The 19,842-nt window shown below is 63.1% G+C and overlaps 3 protein-coding genes across 9 annotated transcripts in view; 2 read left to right on the top strand and 1 right to left on the bottom strand.

The window, feature by feature from the left end:
- Positions 1–7,348, top strand: part of Lingo3 (leucine rich repeat and Ig domain containing 3) — a 16,891-nt gene extending 9,543 nt beyond the window's left edge. Inside the window, exons 2-3 of one of the 2 annotated variants that reach the window (XM_078033296.1) lie at positions 3,107–3,212; positions 3,865–7,348. In XM_078033296.1, the coding sequence (XP_077889422.1) occupies positions 3,911–5,689 (1,779 nt within the window). In that variant the 5' untranslated portion in view covers positions 3,107–3,212; positions 3,865–3,910 and the 3' untranslated portion in view covers positions 5,690–7,348. The remainder of the gene's footprint in view (positions 1–3,106; positions 3,213–3,864) is intronic. The other variant, XM_078033289.1, reaches the window with a different exon arrangement.
- Positions 7,349–7,466: 118 nt separating this feature from the next.
- On the top strand, positions 7,467–13,314 carry Peak3 (PEAK family member 3). 6 transcript variants are annotated; one of them, XM_078033276.1, is made up of 4 exons: positions 7,467–9,468; positions 9,985–10,161; positions 10,650–11,155; positions 12,317–13,314. In XM_078033276.1, exons 1-4 carry the CDS (start codon positions 9,387–9,389, stop codon positions 13,088–13,090), a joined length of 1,539 nt encoding a protein of 512 aa, XP_077889402.1. In that variant the 5' UTR covers positions 7,467–9,386; the 3' UTR covers positions 13,091–13,314. The 6 variants fall into 6 exon arrangements, with proteins under 6 accessions (XP_077889402.1, XP_077889401.1, XP_077889400.1 ...); XM_078033275.1 differs by having other exon boundaries at positions 9,982–10,161; XM_078033274.1 differs by having other exon boundaries at positions 7,467–9,888.
- Positions 13,315–14,288: 974 nt separating this feature from the next.
- Oaz1 (ornithine decarboxylase antizyme 1) lies at positions 14,289–18,519 on the bottom strand. The gene is given in 5 exon segments (NM_001289865.2): positions 14,289–14,848; positions 15,030–15,115; positions 15,403–15,575; positions 15,978–16,123; positions 18,295–18,519. Coding segments are annotated over 5 exon segments (684 nt in total). The 5' UTR covers positions 18,441–18,519; the 3' UTR covers positions 14,289–14,714.
- Positions 18,520–19,842: the final 1,323 nt, after the last annotated feature.

Here is a 19,842-nt window from a genome sequence, read left to right as displayed (position 1 = left end):
TCACCACCACCATCACCACCATCATCACCACCATCACTATCACCACCACCTTCACCATCACCACCATCATCATCATCACCACCATCACCATCACCACCACCATTACCACCACCATCACAATCACCATCACCACCACCATCACCACCATCATGACCACCATCACCATCACCACCACCATCATCATCATCACCATCACCACCACCACCACCATCACCATCACCACCATCACCATCACCATCACCATCACCACCACCACCACCATCACCATCACCACCACCACCACCATCACCATCATCATCATCACCACCACCATTTTCTCCTCCTCGCTCTTCATTGTCCTCTTCCCTCATCTCCATGGTGCCATCAGACACCAGCATTAGGAAGGCTTTGATTGGCATTCCAGGGAGACTGGGGTGGGGACTTGGGCAGAAAGAAACCAGGGCAGTGACATTTCAGGTGAGACCAAAATGAAGTCAGAGAGAGAGACGTGCAGGGAAGGTGCGGAGGCGCTGTGGCAGGACTGAGCCTGGTGAGTCGGAGGCTCAGGGAGGGGCCGTGTGGCTGGCGCAGAGGGAAGGGGAGGCAGGGAGGGGAGGCAGGTGGGTCAGGAGGCAGAGGAAAACAGCGGCCGTACCTGCAGGGCCGGGAGACCAGATGCTTCCCCTTGGGGCAGAGCCAGGGAGCCCAGCTCCTGCAGAGCAGCCTGCGCAGGCCCCGACTCTGCAGCCCGGCAGGAGACAGCACAGGCCTGGGATAGAAACCGCCCGAGGCACAGATAGGCAGATGCCGAGGGAGCCGCAGTCAGCAGTGCCTGTCCCCTCCCGGGAGAGGCCCCTGCACTCGCCGCCACAGCTCCAGCCAAGGAGGGTGACCCAGGAAAACCGCCCCAGAGGGAGTGGGAGGGGAAGGACCTCACTCCCCCCACCCCCGGGCCAGGGCCACTCCAGCGGGTGGTGTGCGGCGCCCTCTCCTCCCTCCCGTGTCCCGCCGTGCTCATCCCACAGGGGTGGCAGCGGGCGGCAGGGCGTCTGCTCAGGTGCTCATCCAGCTGCCCAAATACAGCTTCATTTGGACAGTTCGTTGTCCCCAGGAGCAGTGCCCTGTTGTAACTGATGGCAACCGGGTGGTCTTCCTCCCCAGAGCTCTGCCGTGCCCTCCCAGGCACGTAGCCCCCAGCGTTCCACACTGACAACTGAATCTAACCACTGATTGCGTGATTGATCCCCAAATGATGGACTTTTAAGGTAGATCCTTCTCTCCCCGCCACCCCGTTAAGGAGGTCTCAGCTGACTTCCGCTGTTGGTCCAGAGAAACCTCTCCACTCCACGTACTGGACCGAGCCCATGTGGATGGACACCTAGATCAAGTCATCCATTTTTGTCTGTCAGTACCTGCCCACCTTCCTGCCCATCCTGGCACAGACTAGGATTTATCTTCACAATCCCCTATTGAGGGACACTTAGGTTGGTTCCACTTCTTCACTGTTTCAAGAACACTGCAGAGAGCCCGCCTGTGTGTGCCACTGTCCTGGGCTGACCTTTCTGCAGGGTGCACGGGTGTGGCTGAAGCCCTGTGTCCGTCTTCTGGGGTGACCATAACCGATTACCAGGAACTGGGTGGCTTTAAGACAACAGAGACTTATCCCCTCTCAATAGGCCCTTGGTGTCCCTTGGCTTATAGATGCATCACTCCGTATGTGTCCTTGTCACTGTCACATGGCTGTCTCCGTATTTGCGTTTTTTTTTTTTTTTTTTTTTTTTTTTTAGTAGCAGACCTTGAAGCCAGCGGCACTGGCCCTGGCTGAGCTGCGCCCCGGCCCTGGGGTCTCTGTGTCAAGGGGTCCTGCTCAGGTGCACCCCGCCTGCCTCGGCTCCCCACTCACCAGGTGGCAGGGACTCTTGCACACGCCAGCCGCCGGCTTGGGCCCTGGTCCAGCCCCTGCCCAGGCGGCCCTCCCCAGCTCAGCGTTAGAAGCCGGGAAGCCACTGCCCTCGTGTACAGTAGGTCAGGTTCTGGCCTGTCCCAGAGCCAGGTCTGAAGGGACAGGACGAGGGGAAGTGGGGGAAGCCTGGGGCTTCAGCGTCTCAGATGCCAAACACAGCCACCTGGCAGCTGGGCAGAAGAGGCGGGTGGTGCGGGCGGCTGCCATCTGGCTGTTCCTGCCACCCGACCCCCTCTCAACCCCTGGGAAGGGTGGGCAGCCGGCGGTCAGCGAGCAGCAGGGGCCAGCAGGCTGCCCAGACGACAAGGAGGGCGCCCCCTCCGGGGCCTGCCGGGGCCTGGGCCTCCTGGCCATCACATTCCGCACCATCCGGCCCCGAGACCCCCCTCATTTCCACCTTCACGCCCGGCCTGCACTGCGCTCTGCCGGCCTCCCGCTCTGCCGGCCTCTGCCCAGCCGTCCTCCAGCCGCAGCACCCTCGGCGGCTGCCTCGGCCTCGAGGGTCCTGGAGCTGCCTGCTGAAGGCTTGGGCCAGGCCAAGGGGGGAGGCTGGCCCCTCCAAGCCCCAGGAAGACCCCTGCCTCTCCCAGCCTCCGGGGGTTCCAGGCGTCCCTGGCTGCGGCCGCGTCACTCCAGCCTGTCCCCATCTTCTTGTGGCGTTCTCCCCTCTGTGTTACCTGTGTCCACATTCCCCTCTCGTTGAAGGACACAGTCACTGGACAGAGGCCTGCCCGCCCCGTGTGGCCTCCCCAACCCTTCACACCCAGAGTCCCCACCTCCGAGCAAGGCCCCCCAAGACACCCAGAGCAAGACTCCAACTTTGAGTCTCGCTCAAGGGTCCCCTTTCCTGGCCTGGAGTCACCCTCTCTCACAATCCTGGTCATCCGTCGGCCGACTCCCGACTCATGGAGGCCCGGCCCTTGCTTCCTGTGAAGCACTGCTGCTTGTCCTGCAGGGTGTGTCCAGCTCAGGCCCAGCTTGGGGAGGGCCGAGGGGCGCCTGGAGGACACAGTGGGCCGGCATTAACACAAGTGGAAGGGTCCCGTGCCCCCTCCCGTGGATGTGCACCCCAGGACGCAGGAGCCACGTCTGGCTTATGCACCACTGAACTCGAGCCTGTATACAACAGGCACTCCGTAAATGCTTCGTTCTGTGTATTTGCAGTGCTGGGGATCCAACCCAGGCAAGCACCCTACCACTGAGGGACACCCCAGCCCCGATGAATGTCTTTATAAACAAAAGTACTGACCTGAATACGACTCCCCTCCAGGTGAGAGGGCCTTTCCTGCAGTGTTCCTCCCGCGGTGACCGTCACATAGCACAAAAGTTCCCCAGTGCGTCCTGGACACTGCACCACCCCAGAAGGAAGCTCAGGCCGTGGGGAACCGCCAGTCCCTCCCCAGCCCCAGCCCCCTGGGAATCCACACTCTGTCTCTGGCTCAGCCTGTTTGGGACGTTTCCAGCTAATAGGGTCACACACTCCTTTGGGAGTGGGTCCTCTGTTGTGTGGGTCCTTGTTGCTGAGCACGAGGTCCTTGAGGGCCATCCACGCTGCGGGGTGTGTCGGGCCTCGCTGCTGCTCCAGGCAGAATCGTGCTGCAGTCTGTGCAGGGCCACGCTGTGTGCCCATTCCTGCACCCGTGGACACCTGACTGTCCCCACCTATTAGCCATGCTGTGTCAGTGAAATTTGTGCTCGGGTCTCGGGACACGTGCCCTCCTCCTGGGTGCAGATCCCCAGGAGTGGAGTGCGGCCCACACAGTGGGCAGCAGCTCCCGGGGCCACCTGGGATGGGCAGCCGCTTCCGGGGCCACCTGGGGTGGGCAGCCGCTTCCGGGGCCACCTGGGGTGGGCAGCCGCTTCCGGGGCCACCAGGGGTGAGCACCCGCAAGGTGCTGACGCTGCCCCCCGCCCGCCCGCAGGTGCGCTTGAGGATGCTGGCGCGGCCCTAGGCCCAGGCTCCGCACCATGACCTGCTGGCTGCGCGTGCTGAGCCTGCACCTGCTGCTGCTGCCCACGGCGCCGCCCCCGGCCGGGGGCTGCCCGGCCCGCTGCGAGTGTGCCGCCCAGACGCGCGCCGTGGCCTGCGCGCGCCGCCGCCTGACCGCCGTGCCCGACGGCATCCCGGCCGAGACGCGCCTGCTGGAGCTCAGCCGCAATCGCATCCGCTGCCTGAACCCCGGGGACCTGGCCGCGCTGCCCGAGCTGGAGGAGCTGGACCTGAGCCAGAACGTCATCGCGCACGTGGAGCCCGGCGCCTTTGCCAACCTGCCACGCCTGCGCGTCCTGCGCCTGCGCGGCAACCAGCTGAAGCTCATCCCGCCCGGGGTCTTCACGCGCCTGGACAACCTCACGCTGCTGGACCTGAGCGAGAACAAGCTGGTCATCCTGCTGGACTACACCTTCCAGGACCTGCACAGCCTCCGAAGGCTGGAGGTGGGCGACAACGACCTGGTGTTCATCTCGCGCCGGGCCTTCGCGGGGCTGCTGGCCCTGGAGGAGCTGACCCTGGAGCGCTGCAACCTCACGGCACTGTCCGGAGAGTCGCTGGGCCATCTGCGGGGCCTGGGCGCCCTGCGGCTGCGACACCTGGCCATCGCCGCCCTGGAGGACCAGAACTTCCGGAAGCTTCCGGGGCTGCTGCACCTGGAGATCGACAACTGGCCGCTGCTGGAGGAGGTGGCCGCGGGCAGCCTGCAGGGCCTCAACCTGACCTCGCTGTCCGTCACCCACACCAACATCACCGCGGTGCCGGCCGCCGCGCTGCGACACCAGGCGCACCTGACCTGCCTCAACCTGTCCCACAACCCCATCAGCACCGTGCCGCGCGGGTCCTTTCGGGACCTGGTCCGCCTGCGGGAGCTGCACCTGGCCGGGGCGCTGCTGGCCGTGGTGGAGCCGCAGGCCTTCCTGGGCCTGCGACAGATCCGCCTGCTGAACCTGTCCAACAACCTGCTGTCCACGCTGGAGGAGAGCACCTTCCACTCGGTCAACACGCTGGAGACGCTGCGCGTGGACGGGAACCCGCTGGCCTGTGACTGTCGCCTGCTCTGGATCGTGCAGCGCCGCAAGACCCTCAACTTCGACGGGCGCCTGCCGGCCTGCGCCACCCCCGCCGAGGTGCGCGGCGACGCGCTGCGCGACCTGCCCGACTCGGTGCTCTTCGAGTACTTCGTCTGCCGCAAGCCCAAGATTCGCGAGCGCCGGCTGCAGCACGTCTCCGCCACCGCGGGCGACGACGTCCGCTTCCTCTGCCGCGCGGAGGGCGAGCCGGCGCCCACCGTGGCCTGGGTGACGCCGCAGCACCGCGCGGTGACGGCCACCAGCGCTGGCCGGGCGCGCGTGCTGCCCGGGGGCACGCTGGAGATCCTGGACACGCGGCCGCAGGACAGCGGCACCTACACGTGCGTGGCCAGCAACGCCGGCGGCAACGACACCTACTTCGCCACGCTGACGGTGCAGCCCGCGCCGGCCACCAACCGGACCCTGGGCGAGGGCCGCAACGAGACGCAGGTGGCCGCGCGCTTCCCGCTGGACCTCACGGCCATCCTGGTGTCCACCGCCATGGGGTGCATCACCTTCCTGGGCGTGGTGCTCTTCTGCTTCCTGTTGCTCTTCGTGTGGAGCCGCGGCCGCGGGCAGCACAAGAACCACTTCTCGGTGGAGTACTCCTTCCGCAAGGCGGACGGGCCAGCGGCGGCCGCGGGCCAGGGCGGAGCCCGCAAGTTCAACATGAAGATGATTTGAGGGGCGCTGGAAGCCCTGGGCCCAGTTAGGGAAGCCCGATCCTGGTCAGATTACCAGACTGATTTCCACCTATGCATTTTCCAAAGGGGGAAGGGGAAACTGCAAGTCGGCTAACTGGCAGAACTTCCCCTTTTTTGTAGACACCCAACCACAGACTGTTTTTCATCAGAAAGCATCTTTTGCACTTTCTCAAGTGTTTTCTCAAGGTTACAACCTATCTTCCTGCCCCTGCCAAGGTCCCTAGGCTGGGGGTGGGGGTGAGTGGAGGGACGGATTGCTGGGCGGCTCAGAGGCCCCCAGGGTCCCTGTGGCCTGCAGTTCACAACCAGGAGGCCCATGATGCTGCCCAGGGCTCGGCCCTCCCCGTCCCTGCCCACACAGCTCCCACATCTGGGGAGACAGTCTACAGACGCCCCACAGAAGGGACGGCCCCCAGGAACCCGTCCCCAGAAAGTCAATGCTGCGCACACCCAGAGACACACACTCACACCTGGGGCCGGCACGCTGCTTGCAAGTGGGACACCTCACGCCCACTCCCAGCCCCCACCAGGACCCGCGGGCTGCCCCCAGGAGAAGCCAGGTCCCCAGCTTCCTCCACGGCCCTCACGGCTGGCCCGGCCTCCCTGGCCTGGCCCAGCCCAGGGGTCCCTCTAGGCAGGCAAGCTGGACGGGTCATCCACCCTGAGAGCCTTGGACCCCTGGGCCAGCTCAGACCAGCCCCAGATGTCCCCCAGCGCCTGGCCCCTGCTGACCCCTGCTCTGGGGGCTGGAGCAGGGTCAGGGCTGCACCCCCAGGGCAGGAGCAGGCTGAGCCAGGCTTCCTGCCCAGGAGGCCAGCCCCGCTCACCAGGGGGCAGCAGGGGACAGAGGTGCAGGGGGCCGAGGGCCCGGTTGGGTGTCCCAGGCAGATGGTGGTCTGGTAAAGAAAGCCCAGACCAGCGTCCCCTGCTCTGCGAGGGGTGGGCTCCGGTCCCGGGGTCAGCATGGGAGACTCCTGGGAAGGATCCAGACCCCAGACAGGACCCGCCCATGACCTGACCCACCCAGCTGCGACCCGCCGTCCGCCTCCACCAGCGGACAGTTGGGGCCCTGAGGAAGGGCACGGGAGCCCGCAGGCTGGCCTGGGGTTCCAGAGGTCGCGTCCATGTGAGCTCCCAGCTGGACTGAGGACCACCCAGGCCCTCGGTGTCCTCTGTGAGTGGCCTGGGCACCCCCGTCCGGGCCTGCGGAAGGGCTTGGTGGCTTTACTTGGATCCGGGATCTGGGGTCAGGAATCTCGCAGGGAGACGGCCAGCTGGCCACGCGCCCAGGGGTCAGGCGAGCCTGGGGGATGCGGCCCAATCTCCCCGGGGCTGGGACTGGGCCTGTGGGAGCCTGGCCCTGCCCGTGGTGGACCAGAAGCAGGTGAGCGCTGCCCTGGACGGTGGCCAGGTCCGCTCTGTCCCCCAGCCTCCTCCTGACCTGGGCCGCCATGACCACACTGAGGCCCTCAAGATGACATCCAAGTGCCTTCAGCCTCCTCGAGACAGGAGGGCGCCGCCCCGGGCCACAGGGCGGCAGGGCACGGTCTCCGCCCCCTCTCCCCGTCCCAGCAGGTGCCACCGTCCCCCCTGCTGTATGTGACTGGACCCAATAAAACTGAGACGGGGTTAACCACAAGTTCACGTTGTTCCCTGGGAGGAGCAGGGCGGGAGGCTGGGGGAGGAGGCTCCCAGGACCCAGAGAGGCTGTCACGGAGGTCACACATGGACACCCAGGGCTGCCCGCCCTCCCCCATCCCCACGCCTGCCCCTCCTCCCCTCCCTGGGCGCAGGACGGTCCCTCGGTCTCTTCATGTTCTTCCTCCCGTTGTTTGTGTGGGTCCCCTGAGAGGTTTGCCTGAGGTTCCCGGGAGGCTGCTGCTGTGTGCCCCAGGGCGAGCTTCGGCCCTCTCTGTGCCTTGGTGCTCAGGGCTAGTAACCCTGTTTTCCTGGATATGCAGGATGAAGCCTTCAGGCTCCCTCCCCTGTCACCACCTTAGGATCCGCGCCTTAAGACCCAGCAAATGGGGGCCGGGCTGGGGCTCAGCGGCAGAGCGCTCACCTGGCACGTGTGAGGCCCTGGGTTTGATTCTTAGCTCCACATAAAGATGAAGACATTGTATCCACCTAAAACTAGAAAATAAATTCTAAAACAAGGCAGAACGGGATGACACCAGTGGGTGGCCCACACCTGCCCTCCCAGCAGCTCAGGAGGCCGAGGCAGGAGGATTGCGAACCTCTTGGGAGGTTGAGGCAGGAGGATCCAAACCCAACCTCAGCAATAGCGAGGCCCTGAGCCGCTCAGTGAGACCCTGTCTCTAAGTAAAATGCAAAACGGGGCCGGGGACAGCTGAGTGTCGCCTCCCGAGTTCAGTCCCCCCGTCGACAAACAGAAAAGCACAGCAGCCTCCCCCAGGCTTCAGGAGCTCGAGGTCCAAAACGGGAGGCCAGGGCTGGCCCCCCGAGGCCCCGAGACGGCACAGCGTCCTCAGCCTCTCTCTGGCCCTCCTGCCCCCCTCATGTGGACCCTGTGGTGACACTGGGCCCCGACGACCAGGGTGACCCCACCTCAAAGCCAGCTGTTAGCAGCCCCATCTCACCAACTTGGCGCCCCTGGCTGAGCCGGGCCACACTCGCAGGCCCTGGGGACGGTCACAGACATCTTTGGGGCCACTCTTCTGCCCACCCCGTGGACATCCATGCCCCCTGCCCCGCGCAGGCGATGTGGGTGGCCCTGGCGCCCGGAGCTCGGTGCCAGCCTGGAACCCAAGGACAGCCCTGGGACCGGGGTGGGAGGCTGGGAGGGCCCAGCTGGGCCACTGGGGTGGACATCCCTGACTAGACACTGTGACCTGCTCCGGCCCCTCAGCCTCTTCTGACCAGCCACTGCGCGCCCCTCGGACCCCAGCAGTCAGGCCCCGTGAAACATCTCATCACCATGTCACACGTCAGGCGCAGGCCACGCTGCGGTGGCCACACTGCGGTCCCCGCGGCTCGGAGGCTGAGGCAGGAGGATGGCCAGTTCACGGCCAGCCTGGGCGACTCAGCGAGGTCCAACCTCAAAATAGAAATGGAAAGCACCTTGGCCTCCGAGCGCCCCGGCCCGCTGGCCAGGCCTGGCCCTCGGGGGACGATGCCCTGGCCTGGGCCTCCAGCCCCAGGGGAGCACCTCCGGGCCTGGCCCTCGCCCAGATCCCAGCCAGGCGGGGACACTGGCCGGGACACCTGCCCCAGGGTCTGGAGGGGACACAGCAGGCGGCCTCGTCCCCCTGCCCTCTCCACCTGGGACAGCAGGACCACCGTAGCACCCAGCCTCGCGCAGCCTGCAGGCCGCGGTGCCCCCGGGGCTCTAGTCCTCGCCTCCCAGGTGCCGGCCGGGGACAGTGGAGCTGGACCCTGAGCCGGGAGGATGAAGCAGGCCGAGGCTGGGGAGGTGGCCTCCAGCTAGAAATGCCTCCACAGGCCGGGAGGGGGGTGCTCAGGTGACGGGGGCCATCCCCGACCTTCCCCAGGGACGGGCACCGTGCTCAGGCTGCACAGCAAGCACGTCCCTGCCCTGTGGGGACGCCGCCGGCAGGACCCGGGGTCCGGCCGGGGTGAGGCTTGGTGTGTGCTGGAGCGGATCCCTGGCTGCTGGCCCCTCGTTCTGACCACAGCTTCCCGTTGGTGGCTCCTGCATGTCCACATCTTCCAGAGATGGACGCAGAGACAGGAAGAGGGACGAGGAAATCTGCTCAGAACCCACATCTGGAGCAGAAGGTGGGAGCCAGCTCTTTGGTTGCTGCAGCACAGAGAGGGACGGCGGTGTGACATGGTCACACAGCTGGCAGAACAGAGCCGGCAGGGTCCTTGCTGGAGGCCGCGTTCCGGGACCCGGTGGGGGTGCCCCGGGGCGTCTCCCGTCTCACAGGGGTCCCCACTGCCACCCAGCACGGCCCTCAGACCTCAGCCCGTCCTTCCTCCTCCCGCTCCGCGGGCAGCCGGGGCCTGCTTCCCCCGCACCGTCCCGCAGGCCAGGGGAGGAGGCCGCGGCTGGGGAAGTGATGCCACGGTCCGGCCCCACCCCGGCGGCCTGCGGTCTAACCGTGGCCCAGTGCTTCCTGAACCCTCCCGGGAGGGAGGCCCTGGCCGCTGGGATCCTGGCCCCGGGTGGTCCCCGAGGCCACGCCAGTCCTGAAGGTAGGGGTCCTCGGGGCGGGAGGAAGCAGCAACTCTTCCAGGTTGGGGGTAGGGGTGGCCAGAAAGGGCAAGGACTCACTGAGTGTCACACAGCAGTCAAGGCTGGCGGGAGCCGGAGAGAGCAGCTCTGCTCAGAGCCCCCCCCGACGTGTGTGGTCCCCTGCAAGTGCCACCGTCCTTCCCGCAGCACCATGAGCGGCCCTGAGCCAGGCGCCGAGAACCCGGAGTCCGCCCACCTGCCCTGGTCAGCTCAGCCCATCTATGGCAACCTCGGTGAGCAGCCAGCTCCGGGGCCCTGTCCTGGGGGAGACAGGGGACCACAGGGCAGCAGACTGTAAAGATGGCCACCAGCCCAGAGCCATGTGGGAAAATGGGGGTCTCCGGTGTTGGAGTCTCTAAGACGGACCCCCCTCCTCTGAGCCCAGGCTTGTCTCCTGCAGAGTGGGGGTGGCAGCCCGCCCCACAGGACCAGAGGTGGCTGGTGTTTCCATTTTAACCAGGCGGCGGCCACAGCTGTCATCCCAGCAGCTCTGGAGGCTGAGGCAGGAGGGCCAGAGTTCGAGGCCAGCCTCCGCTACTTAGCAAGATCTTGTCTCCAGATAAAATCAAAGGGCTGGGGTGCGGCTCTTGGAGGGCGCTCTGTTCCTGACCCTCAAAAAGCAAACCAACCGACCCACGTTTCACTTCAGAGACAGGGAGACGCAGGGGGGTGCCAGGGCCCACATCCTGCATGTCCTCAACCGGCCCCTCTCTCCCGACAGGGGAGGTGCGTGCCCACCTGCTGCCCTCTAAGGCCTGCCGCCCCCGGACTCCCAGGTCCCTCTCCTCTGATCCCCAGCCCCCACCCCCGCCCCTGCCCAAGAAGACCCTGGCCCGAACCCAGTCCCTGCCCACCCGCAGGGCCCCCGGCCCCAGCTCGGCCCGAGCAGGGCAGCCTGGACGGCCCCTCCAGGGGTCCCCCAGTGAGGACGTGAGCCGGGCCCCGGGGCTGACCTGGGATGGACCCAGTGCCGCGCTGGGCCTCTCCACCCACCCCCTGCACAGCCCCGAGGCCGTGCAGGCCGCACTGGCCGCCCGGCAGCTGGACGCCCTCCGTGACATCCACGCGCGGCTCCGAGTCCGGCTCATGGGTGGCCGCCCGGGCCCCTGCCTCCCGGGCCACAGCTTCCGCCTGCTGGACAGCTTGCCTTGCGTGGAGAGTGGGGAGGCCCTCTACTACCGCGTGGTGCGCATGGACGGGGTGGCCTGGCACGTCCTGGCTGCCAAGGTGAGCCTGCCCCTGGCACCCAGCACACCCGGGTGCCCTCCCTCCTGGGCACGACCCAGGGTGGCCCAGCCCAGTCCACGTGTCCACTTTGCAGCTCAGACATGACTAGACGCCTGGAACCGCCTGTCTGAATGTGGGGCCAGCACCTGGGCGGCACCTGGGGTTGTGGAAATCCCTCCCACACCTCTCAGAGGCCAGGGGTCCGCTTTGCCTCCTGCTCGGGCCAACTCGGCTACACACCTGAGTTCCAAGGCTCCTGGGTCCAAGCTGGGCACCGAGGCTCATGCCACAATCCCAGCGGCTCTGGAGGCTGAGGCAGGATCACCAGTTGGAGGCCAGCCTCAGCTACTTAGAGTAGTTCTGTTCTCAATACAGAACACTAAAAGGGCCGGGTGGCTCAGGCGCAAACTCCCCGTGTCAATAGTCCTAAGGCGTGAGATGGCCCCATCGTGGGCTGGCCTGCTACCCGCGTCCAGCCCGCATGAGAGCGTCTTTCTGAAAACCGGCCCGGAGCCCCAGCCCAGCTGACTCTGGAGCCTCTTCCAGGCGCGGGCTCTCACCTCCCAGAATGCTGGTCACTGAGTCTGTCGGTCACCCACACTCCTGAGCACCCGCGGTGTAGCTGGTCCCCTGGGAGTGTGCTGGGTCAAGGGCACACCAAACCTCAGTGACACTAGTCTAGACGACATCCCTCACCACGTGACACCCAAAGAGCTTCTTACTCGATTGCCTCTTGTTTTAAACACGGGGTCCATAGAGACATTATGAAAATCACCTTCACCGGCTGCCTGTCACGGCCTCCAGTGTGGCTAGTGGCCAGCTTAAATACACAGGCCGGCCGTATTTCCATGGGACATCCTGGCCTGGGTCCTGGCTGACACCTTCTCCCTCGGTGAGAACCACTCTTTGGTAAACAGGGACTTGCCCCTGACCACCCTCCTCTCGGGCTCCATTTCCCTGAGGCCATTGTTAGCCACTAACATCCAAAGGAACACGGATGACCGATGATCCATGATCTGTTCCTGGAGGTGCTGGGGCCGCTGCTCCAAGCCTGGTCCAGGGGGCTGAGGCAGGCAGGGAGGCTTCTAGAAAGGTAGGCCCCCCTTGCGGGCTGTGCTGGTTGGGGGACGCAGTGGTCTGATGGCCCCCTCTGACCCACAGGTGCCCAAGCCGGGAGCGACCATGCCCCACCCATGGGGCGTGGAGCTGCAGGCCTCGTTGCACTTCAACCTGCAGGGGCTGTGTGGCTTGGTGCCCGAGGGCGCGCTGCCGCTGGCGCCCTGGAGAGGTCCCGCGGTGCTGGCCGCGGAGGTGCCAGAGCGTACAGTGGCGCAGTGGCTGGCAGAAGTCAGCGCACAGCGGCCGGCGGAGTCTGCGTGGGAGGTGGCCCTCTTGTTCCTGCAGCTGAGCGCCGCCCTGGAGCGCCTGGAGGCGCAGGGCGCGACCCTGCTGGAGCTGCGGCCAGAGAACCTGCTGCTGGCGGCGCCGCGGGGCTGTGGGGCCCCAGGACCCCCGCGCCTGCTGCTGGCCGACTTTGGCTGCGTCTGCCAGCTGCCCCAGGGATCCCTGGGCGCCCATGCGCTGCAGATGGGTCGCCTGCTCCGCACACTGCTGGGCCCGGCCACGCCCTCGGCCACACCGGTGGCCGTGGGCCTGGAGCGCCTGGTAGCCCAGCTGCCCCGAAGGCGGCCCTCGGCGGCTCAGACGCGGGGTGCACTGCAGACACTGCTCTGGGGGCCGGGGCTTGAGCTGCGTGGCCGCGGGGCACCGCTGGGGCCCTGGCTGCGGGTTCGCCGTGCGCTGCTGGTGGTGCATCTGGCGGAGCGCGCTGCAGGCGGGGAGGCGCTGGGCCTGGAGGACTGGCTGTGCTGTGAATACCTGGCCGAGGCCACCGAGGCCTCGCTGGGCCGCGCCCTGGAGCTGCTGTGGGACTGACCCCAAGGAAGAGTGCACACCTACCTGTCTCCAGGCCTGCTGGAGAAGCAGCACCCCCTTCCCAGGACTGGGACAGGGCCAGCATCGCCATCAGAGTGCAGGAGGCCAGCAACCAGCACAGAGTGTTGCTCCCACCTGGGCGGAACTCACCTCCCCAAAGGCCCCGGCCAAAAAGTCCCAACCCATATCTCTAAGCAAATAAAGCGCCTCCCGGGCCCTTGCTAGCTTCTCTCCTGTTTTCTGCTACTTGCGGCTCGGCTCAGTCTTTCTTACCAACTACCTTGCCCATAGGCTGAGCTCCCTAGGCTGGGCCAGGCCTGGCACACAGCAGGTGCTCAATAGCATGGTACTGGAGAGACTGACACTGAAGCCACCTGGGATCCCAGTGGCTCAGGAGGCTGAGGCAGGAAGATACCAACTTTGAGGCCAGCCTCAGCAATTTAGCAAGGCGCTAAGCAACTTAAGACTCCATTTAAAAAAAAAAAAAAAAAAAAAAAAAAAAGACCTCTGGGTTAATTCCTCAGCACCGCTCTCCAGCCTGGTTCCCATCAAAGATAGGGAATCTCCCAGCGGTATTCCACGGCGTGACCACCAGGGGGCGCTACAGCTGCAGGGAAGGCCGTCCAGGGTATCCTCTCCCTCCTGCCCCCATCTTTGGCCTTGACCCTCAACTTACCGAGCCCATCAGACAGGGTTGAAACCCGCCTGGGCCTGTCCACTTTTGCTCAGGCCCAGAACCAAGAATGCCACTCCCTGGGTGCTGCAGAGTGAGGCTGTGACAGACACAGAACTGGAGACTGAGGGCCCATGGCCAACTCCCACACCCACTTAGTCCACCAGGACTGCCCCCTGCTGGTGGACAACCTGAGCCCCTGAGCCACCTGACCTGCCAGGAAGACTAAGGGACCAGTCAGATGAGAACACTGGGTCCCTGGGGATCCAGTAAGTTGCAGCTGTTCACTTGGAACTTGGGGGAAAGGGCTGTGACTTGGGTTCAAGTCCCGCAGCCCCCCACCAAGCTATTGAGGGGGCCAGAGACTGTTCCAGAACCGTCAACACCAGCCTGATACCAGCTTTGAGTGTGGGGCAGCAGGGTAGGCTCAGACCCCTGGCTACTGTGTACAGGTGGCCCAAGACCCCAGCCCAGGACGTCCCTCCCAGGGCCCACTCCCAAGTTAACACCATGGAGCCAACAGAAGTGTGACCACTTTTATTGGGATTTTTGAGAGCAATAAAGGGGTAGGTTAACACCTGTCTCTCCAGGTGAAGAGACCAAAACTGTTTCCAAAGACTCCAAAGAAGAAACTCCTCAGGTACAGATAATCTGAATCATCTTAAACCAGCAATAAAAAAGTAAAATATAAATTTTTATTTAGAATTAAAGCAAATACTTCAGTATCACAAACACAATATTAAACTTCAAGAAATATACCACTAATTTGGAGTGAGCGTTTATTTGCACAATTACGACATGCGGACAAACCCAGGAGAGACGGAGGAGGAGCAGGACGTTCTCGCACCCCAGCACAGCTGCCAGGCCCCCACCCACACACACAACACTGGGGGGCCTGCCTTCCAGGGCCTCCGTCTCCAGCCCGGTGGGCCCTGAGGAGCTGCGTGGCCACTACTCCTCCTCTCCTGAAGACTCTTTCTCGAACGTGTAGGCCATGAAGCAAGCGTCGGGTCTCTTGGGGACAAGGGGATGCCCTGGTCTCACAATCTCAAAGCCCAAAAAGCTGAAGGTCCGGAGCAAAGCGGCTGCGGGGGAAACACTGTCAGCCTGCAGGGCCCTGGACACCAGAGGGGCTCCCAGCAGTGAGAGGAGGCAGGCAGGCAGACCAAGAACTCCCACCAGGTGCAGGCGGGTGGAGGTATGATGTGGGAAGCACCTCCGCTCCCCTCACCCTGCAGAACCAGGGTAGCAGGTGGAGTCACCTACCTCTGTCCTCGCGGTTCTTATGGAAGCAAATAAAGACATGGTCAGCATGAAGTTGCTCTTCAGCAAACTCAAGAAGAACTGCAAAACTGAAGAAAGCACAGATGTCAGCACCCTGTGCACCCTCTGGTTCTAGCCCTGGCCCCGTCCATGTCTCCCAAACCTCATTCAAAGTGGACGCCTGCCTCTGTCCCTGGGTCCCCACAGAGCATTTCGGACTACGCCATGTGTTCTCTGGGCATGGCATGCCCCTCGTATCCCATCAGGACAACCAAGAAAGGTCTCCAGACACTGCCACTGTTCCCTGGGAGCAAATTCTGTACGTGAGACCTGCTAGTGCCCCATTTAAAACGCTTCCCCCGGGGCTGGCCCTCACCTGTCTTTGCTCCCCTCAGGCAGAGCGCCAGCTGGGATCTCGATGTAGAGGCTGTTGCTGCTCCACACTGCTCTCCAGTTAATGTGTTTGGCATCTGTGAGCCTGGACTGGACGTTAAGAATTCTCGTCTTGTTATTAGACGTTAGTTCCTCTGTTACATTCAGCCGATTATCCTGTCACAGGAGAGAGCCCAGACTGCTATTTTGGAAACCCATCACATGACCCATCACTCCTCAAAGCAAAAGCAACACCCGATGGCTGCTTGCTGACAATCTGGAAAACCCAGAAAGCACCACGGCAGGGTCACCCAGCAGTGCTAATACCTGGGCCTCAAAGCATCTCAGGGAGGTGGCTGAAGTCCAGGACAGGGGCCCCAGTTTGAGGCTCCAATGGGAGCCAGCAAGATTACTTGCTGCTTGGGGCCTTCTGTGCACCTGGTTTGATGAAGTTCAAATTCCATGTGCAGGGAGCAGCAGGTAACTTCTGCTCAGGCCCACGGGACCGTCATTTGGGAATCACATTCTTGCTCTATCCCCACCCACACACTAACCAGTCCAAGGAGCCCAAATACTTACAGAGTAAAATAAGTTAGCTGAAAGATTGTGATCCCTCTGACTATTCCCTCGCCCACCTGGGATCTTCAGGGGTGGGTGAGGGACATCAGGAGCACCACCGAGGCCCTGGACCCAGGTTACTACAGCAACTGAGGGAGACCCTAGAACTGGGAGAGAGAGGCTGGTTAAGGGGGCAGCCCAATCAACTTCGCCTTTGTCTGCCTTCCAGAGTCCACTCCCTACTGCACTGTGCCTTCCCGAGTCATGCCTCTGGGCTGTCCAGGGTTTGCCTAAAGCCTTCAACCTGGACAAGAGAAACAGTGGACGGGAATCTGACTCCTGGGGAGATGGTGATGCCCACAATTCTCTGCTCTGACCATCTAGGGATGGGCAGTCTTGCCCAACCCAAGCCCGCCACACTGAAGTTTCCTTCAGTTTCGTGATTGTCATTTTTGTGAGCATCATATTAATGTCACTCAACTATTCTTCCCAGGTCTCTCTTCTCTCACTAACTGCTGACAGTTTGTGTGTGTGGATATGGTGTTTCTAAATGAAGTTGCTTTGGGGCGAAGATTCTTTTCATCTTGTTTTAATGAAGCCAAATTGGTGCTAATTTCTGTCAGATTCTATACCAGATACTGCAAAACAACTCTGCTTTTGTGAAGTGACTGCAAGAGATGCCCAATCCAAGCCCGCCACACTGAAGTTTCCTTCCCATTTCTAACCTCAACACTTCAGCTTCCCCTTTCCAACTTCACACTCCCGCAAGAATCTGAAAGTCTAGCTCTTCTCAGAGAAGAGCCACCGGTCTCTAAGGGAACCTCCCTCTCCCTCTCAGGCGCAGACCTTTTGTCGTCAGGCAGAAGCCACCAGGGCGCACAGGCTCACAGCCTGTTTTGATCCCAACCCTTGACAGACGGCCTGGCTCCGCCCCTCTGGCACCCAGGGCTCAGGCCCCGAGTTGCGTCATACCGCTGACTCGCCTCAAGCCCCAGGGGGAGTTTTTCACAATTGCGCACCCGGCAGCTCCAGCAGCCATTTGCTGCGCAGTGTAAACAGCCCCCAAATCGCCTCCATTTTGCACAGCCTCAAGGGGGGGGGACCAGACCGCAGCCCCACCAACACAGAGGTCAGTTTCCCAGCCGCGGGAGCCATCAACGCCCACCTGGGAAGTCTGCCTCGGACGCCACCCCAGCAGAGGCAGGGCCAGTACCCCGCCAGCCGCAAACCACCGCCGCCTCCGGCACCGCGCGCACAGAAGCGGCCTGGATCGCTCTTCCCAGCAGGCGGCGGCCATCGCCGCCCTGCGCTCCGCGGTACTGTCCCGCCGCGCCAGTCACAGCAGAAAAAAGCCCCGAGCACTGTCTACGTGGGCGGCCTCGCCCGGAGCACGTCCAGGGCCTGGGCCATCCAGACCAACTCCCTCCGGAGCTCGAAGCGGAGCCCACGAGAACGGCCTTAACAGGGGACCAGCTTACGAGAGAGAGTCCAGCCACGGAGCGCCCACGGTCCCTGCAGGCAGTCAGGGGCGGCCGCGACCGAAAAGTGCAGATTCATGCGACCGAAAAGTGCAGATTCATGCGACTGCCGGCCCCAGTCGGCCTCCGGGCAGCCCAGCCCCCACCCACCCCTGGATCTGACCCGATCCACACCAGGTCCCGAAACAGACTCCTCCACCGAGGCCCCAAGCCACCGAGCCCAACCGACACAGGTCCGGCCCTCGACCCCACCGGACTCCCTGTCCTGAGCGCCCCAAACCTCTTCCCAGGCTCACTCCCCTTCCCCCCGTCCCCCTCCACACCTGATTCCCAACTTCAGGCCACTCCCCGCAATGCGACTCTCCGTTCCATGCACTCGAATCAGACCCCAATCGCACCCCAAAGCGGAGACTGCAAGTAGAGACCTCCAAACCCTACCACCCCTGGAGCCCACCTCTTCATCTCGATCCCCTACTCCACTCCCCTCCCCCAAGCCAGTCCCCAAGCTGCGACCCCTAAACTAACCCCGAAGAGAACCCCTCTCCCCGATCCGACTCCCATCCTGCGACCAAGCCTCGCACTCGACCCACACCCCGCCCTAAATCTTTCTTCATCCTGCCACCCACAAAACCGGGCGCCCGACCCCACGCCCCGCCCCCGGCCCCCCCAACGCGCTCCGGCCGGGGGCGCCCGGGACCGGCCCCGCCCCCGCCGCCGAGAACCCGCCCCCGGCGCGATTGTGGCCTGAACAAAGGGGCGGATCTCGCGCTCCCAGGACCTATCTGGCTCCCCGAGACCGGGCCCCCCGGGCCTGCGCGGCCAGCGCTTCTGGAAGCTTCGGGCGGGGGCGGGGCGCTCACTTCTCGCTGCTGCGGCCGCCGCGGCTGTGCAGACTAAGTAGCGGCATGGTGCGGCTGGCGTGGACGGTGGCGCTAGGTTTATCCCCTTCCTTCTCTCTGGCGAAGCAGTGGCTGTTGAGGATCCGCTGCAGGGAGGATTTCACCATCCGGCCGCTGGGGTCCGAAACCAGGAAAACCTCCGCTGCGCCTCTCCGCGCCGCCGCCGCTGCTCGCCGTTCGCAAAATGGCGCCGCTGCCGCCTCCCACCTTTATAGGCGTCGCATTTAGGCCACGCCCCCCACGCCGTCGCAAACGCAGCCGCACGAGGGGGCGGAGCCGCGGGCTGCCGGGAGAACCAGGTACTCCCGCCCTCCTCGGCGTCTGATTGGTAGAGGGCGAGGGCCGCTGGCAAGTCCGTGACAAGAATTGGTCGATTCGTTTCGGGTCCCACCCCCTGCGGCCAGCGTCATCTACGGGCGTGAGAGGGGCGGAGCCACCGTGGCATCGGGTGCGCGCTATACGCCCCGCCCCCACGCCGTCACCACAGCCTGGCCTTGGGGCGGGGGCGCGCGTCGCCCGTTTTCTGGGGCCCTCTCGGTGGCCGCGTGTCCCTCTGGTCCCCCGTCGTCTCCTCTGGGGTCCCGTCACCCATCGGGATCACCCCGCCTCGGTGGCTCTGCGCGACACAGGCCCCGAGGTCTTTGGGGGGTCTCAGGACTCCCATCCCCCATAGCAGGGACTCACTTTGGTCAGTGACCTTGTGGTAATCCGCGATCCTTGTGCCCCTGATGCCTCTTGTTTGGAAACAGCTCACAATTTATCACAATTTAGAGAAGAACTGTTAGATACGCTAAGCTGGTGAAGTTTTCGTGTAGAATTTGGACGTTGGCAAAAATCGTACTTGGCACAGATAAATTCAGAAGGATTTAGTGTGTGTGGACCACAATGTGCCCCAAGCAAAATTACAACTCAGAGTGTGTATGAACCAAAATTTGGATTTGTTCATCCTTTTGCAGTTAAGTTTGGTGAAGTAATTTGTGTGAGAACTACAACCTAGACTTAAGCAAGAATATCTTACCTCCTAGGTAAATTCAGAACGTATTTCATGTGTGAATTACAGTCTGCATTTAAGGAGCAAAGGTGGAACTTGGTGTGGTTAAATTCAGAACGTATTTCGTGTGTAGACTAAAACTTGGACTTACCAAGCAAAAACACTTCAAAGTTAAATTCAGTAAAATAGTTCCTGTTTTATGTATAAACTAAATGTTACTTTCAGCAACCCTCCCCTCCAAAAAACAAAATACTACTTCCTGCAAGGCCCACTTTGTTTTTCAGGTCCTACTTTGATTATTTTGGTGTTGGGAATTGAGCTTAGAGCCTCACACATGCTCTATCACTGAGCAAGATCCCCAGCCCTAGCCTGGAGGGAGGGAGGGAGGGAGGGAGGGAGGGAAGAAGGAAGGACCCTGTTTCAGCTGATGGGCAGAATCATAGCCTTTGGGACAAGAGTTCCTGGTGTTTCTCCTTTGCTAGCAAAGCAATAAGACCTTGCTTGGTGTTTCATGCCTG

This window comes from Ictidomys tridecemlineatus, chromosome 2, assembly GCF_052094955.1.
Source record: "Ictidomys tridecemlineatus isolate mIctTri1 chromosome 2, mIctTri1.hap1, whole genome shotgun sequence".
Taxonomy (NCBI): domain Eukaryota; kingdom Metazoa; phylum Chordata; class Mammalia; order Rodentia; family Sciuridae; genus Ictidomys; species Ictidomys tridecemlineatus.
The sequence above is the reverse complement of the archived record's forward strand: the minus strand, read 5'-3'. Positions and strand labels throughout refer to the sequence as shown.

Coding starts and splice junctions, on each gene's coding strand:
- Peak3 (XM_078033271.1), top strand. CDS start 9,387: ATGTCCACATCTTCCAGAGATGGACGCAGAGACAGGAAGAGGGACGAG. Junction 10,162..10,649: donor GCCCATCTATGGCAACCTCG/GTGAGCAGCCAG, acceptor CTCTCCCGACAG/GGGAGGTGCGTGCCCACCTG. Junction 11,156..12,316: donor GGCACGTCCTGGCTGCCAAG/GTGAGCCTGCCC, acceptor TCTGACCCACAG/GTGCCCAAGCCGGGAGCGAC.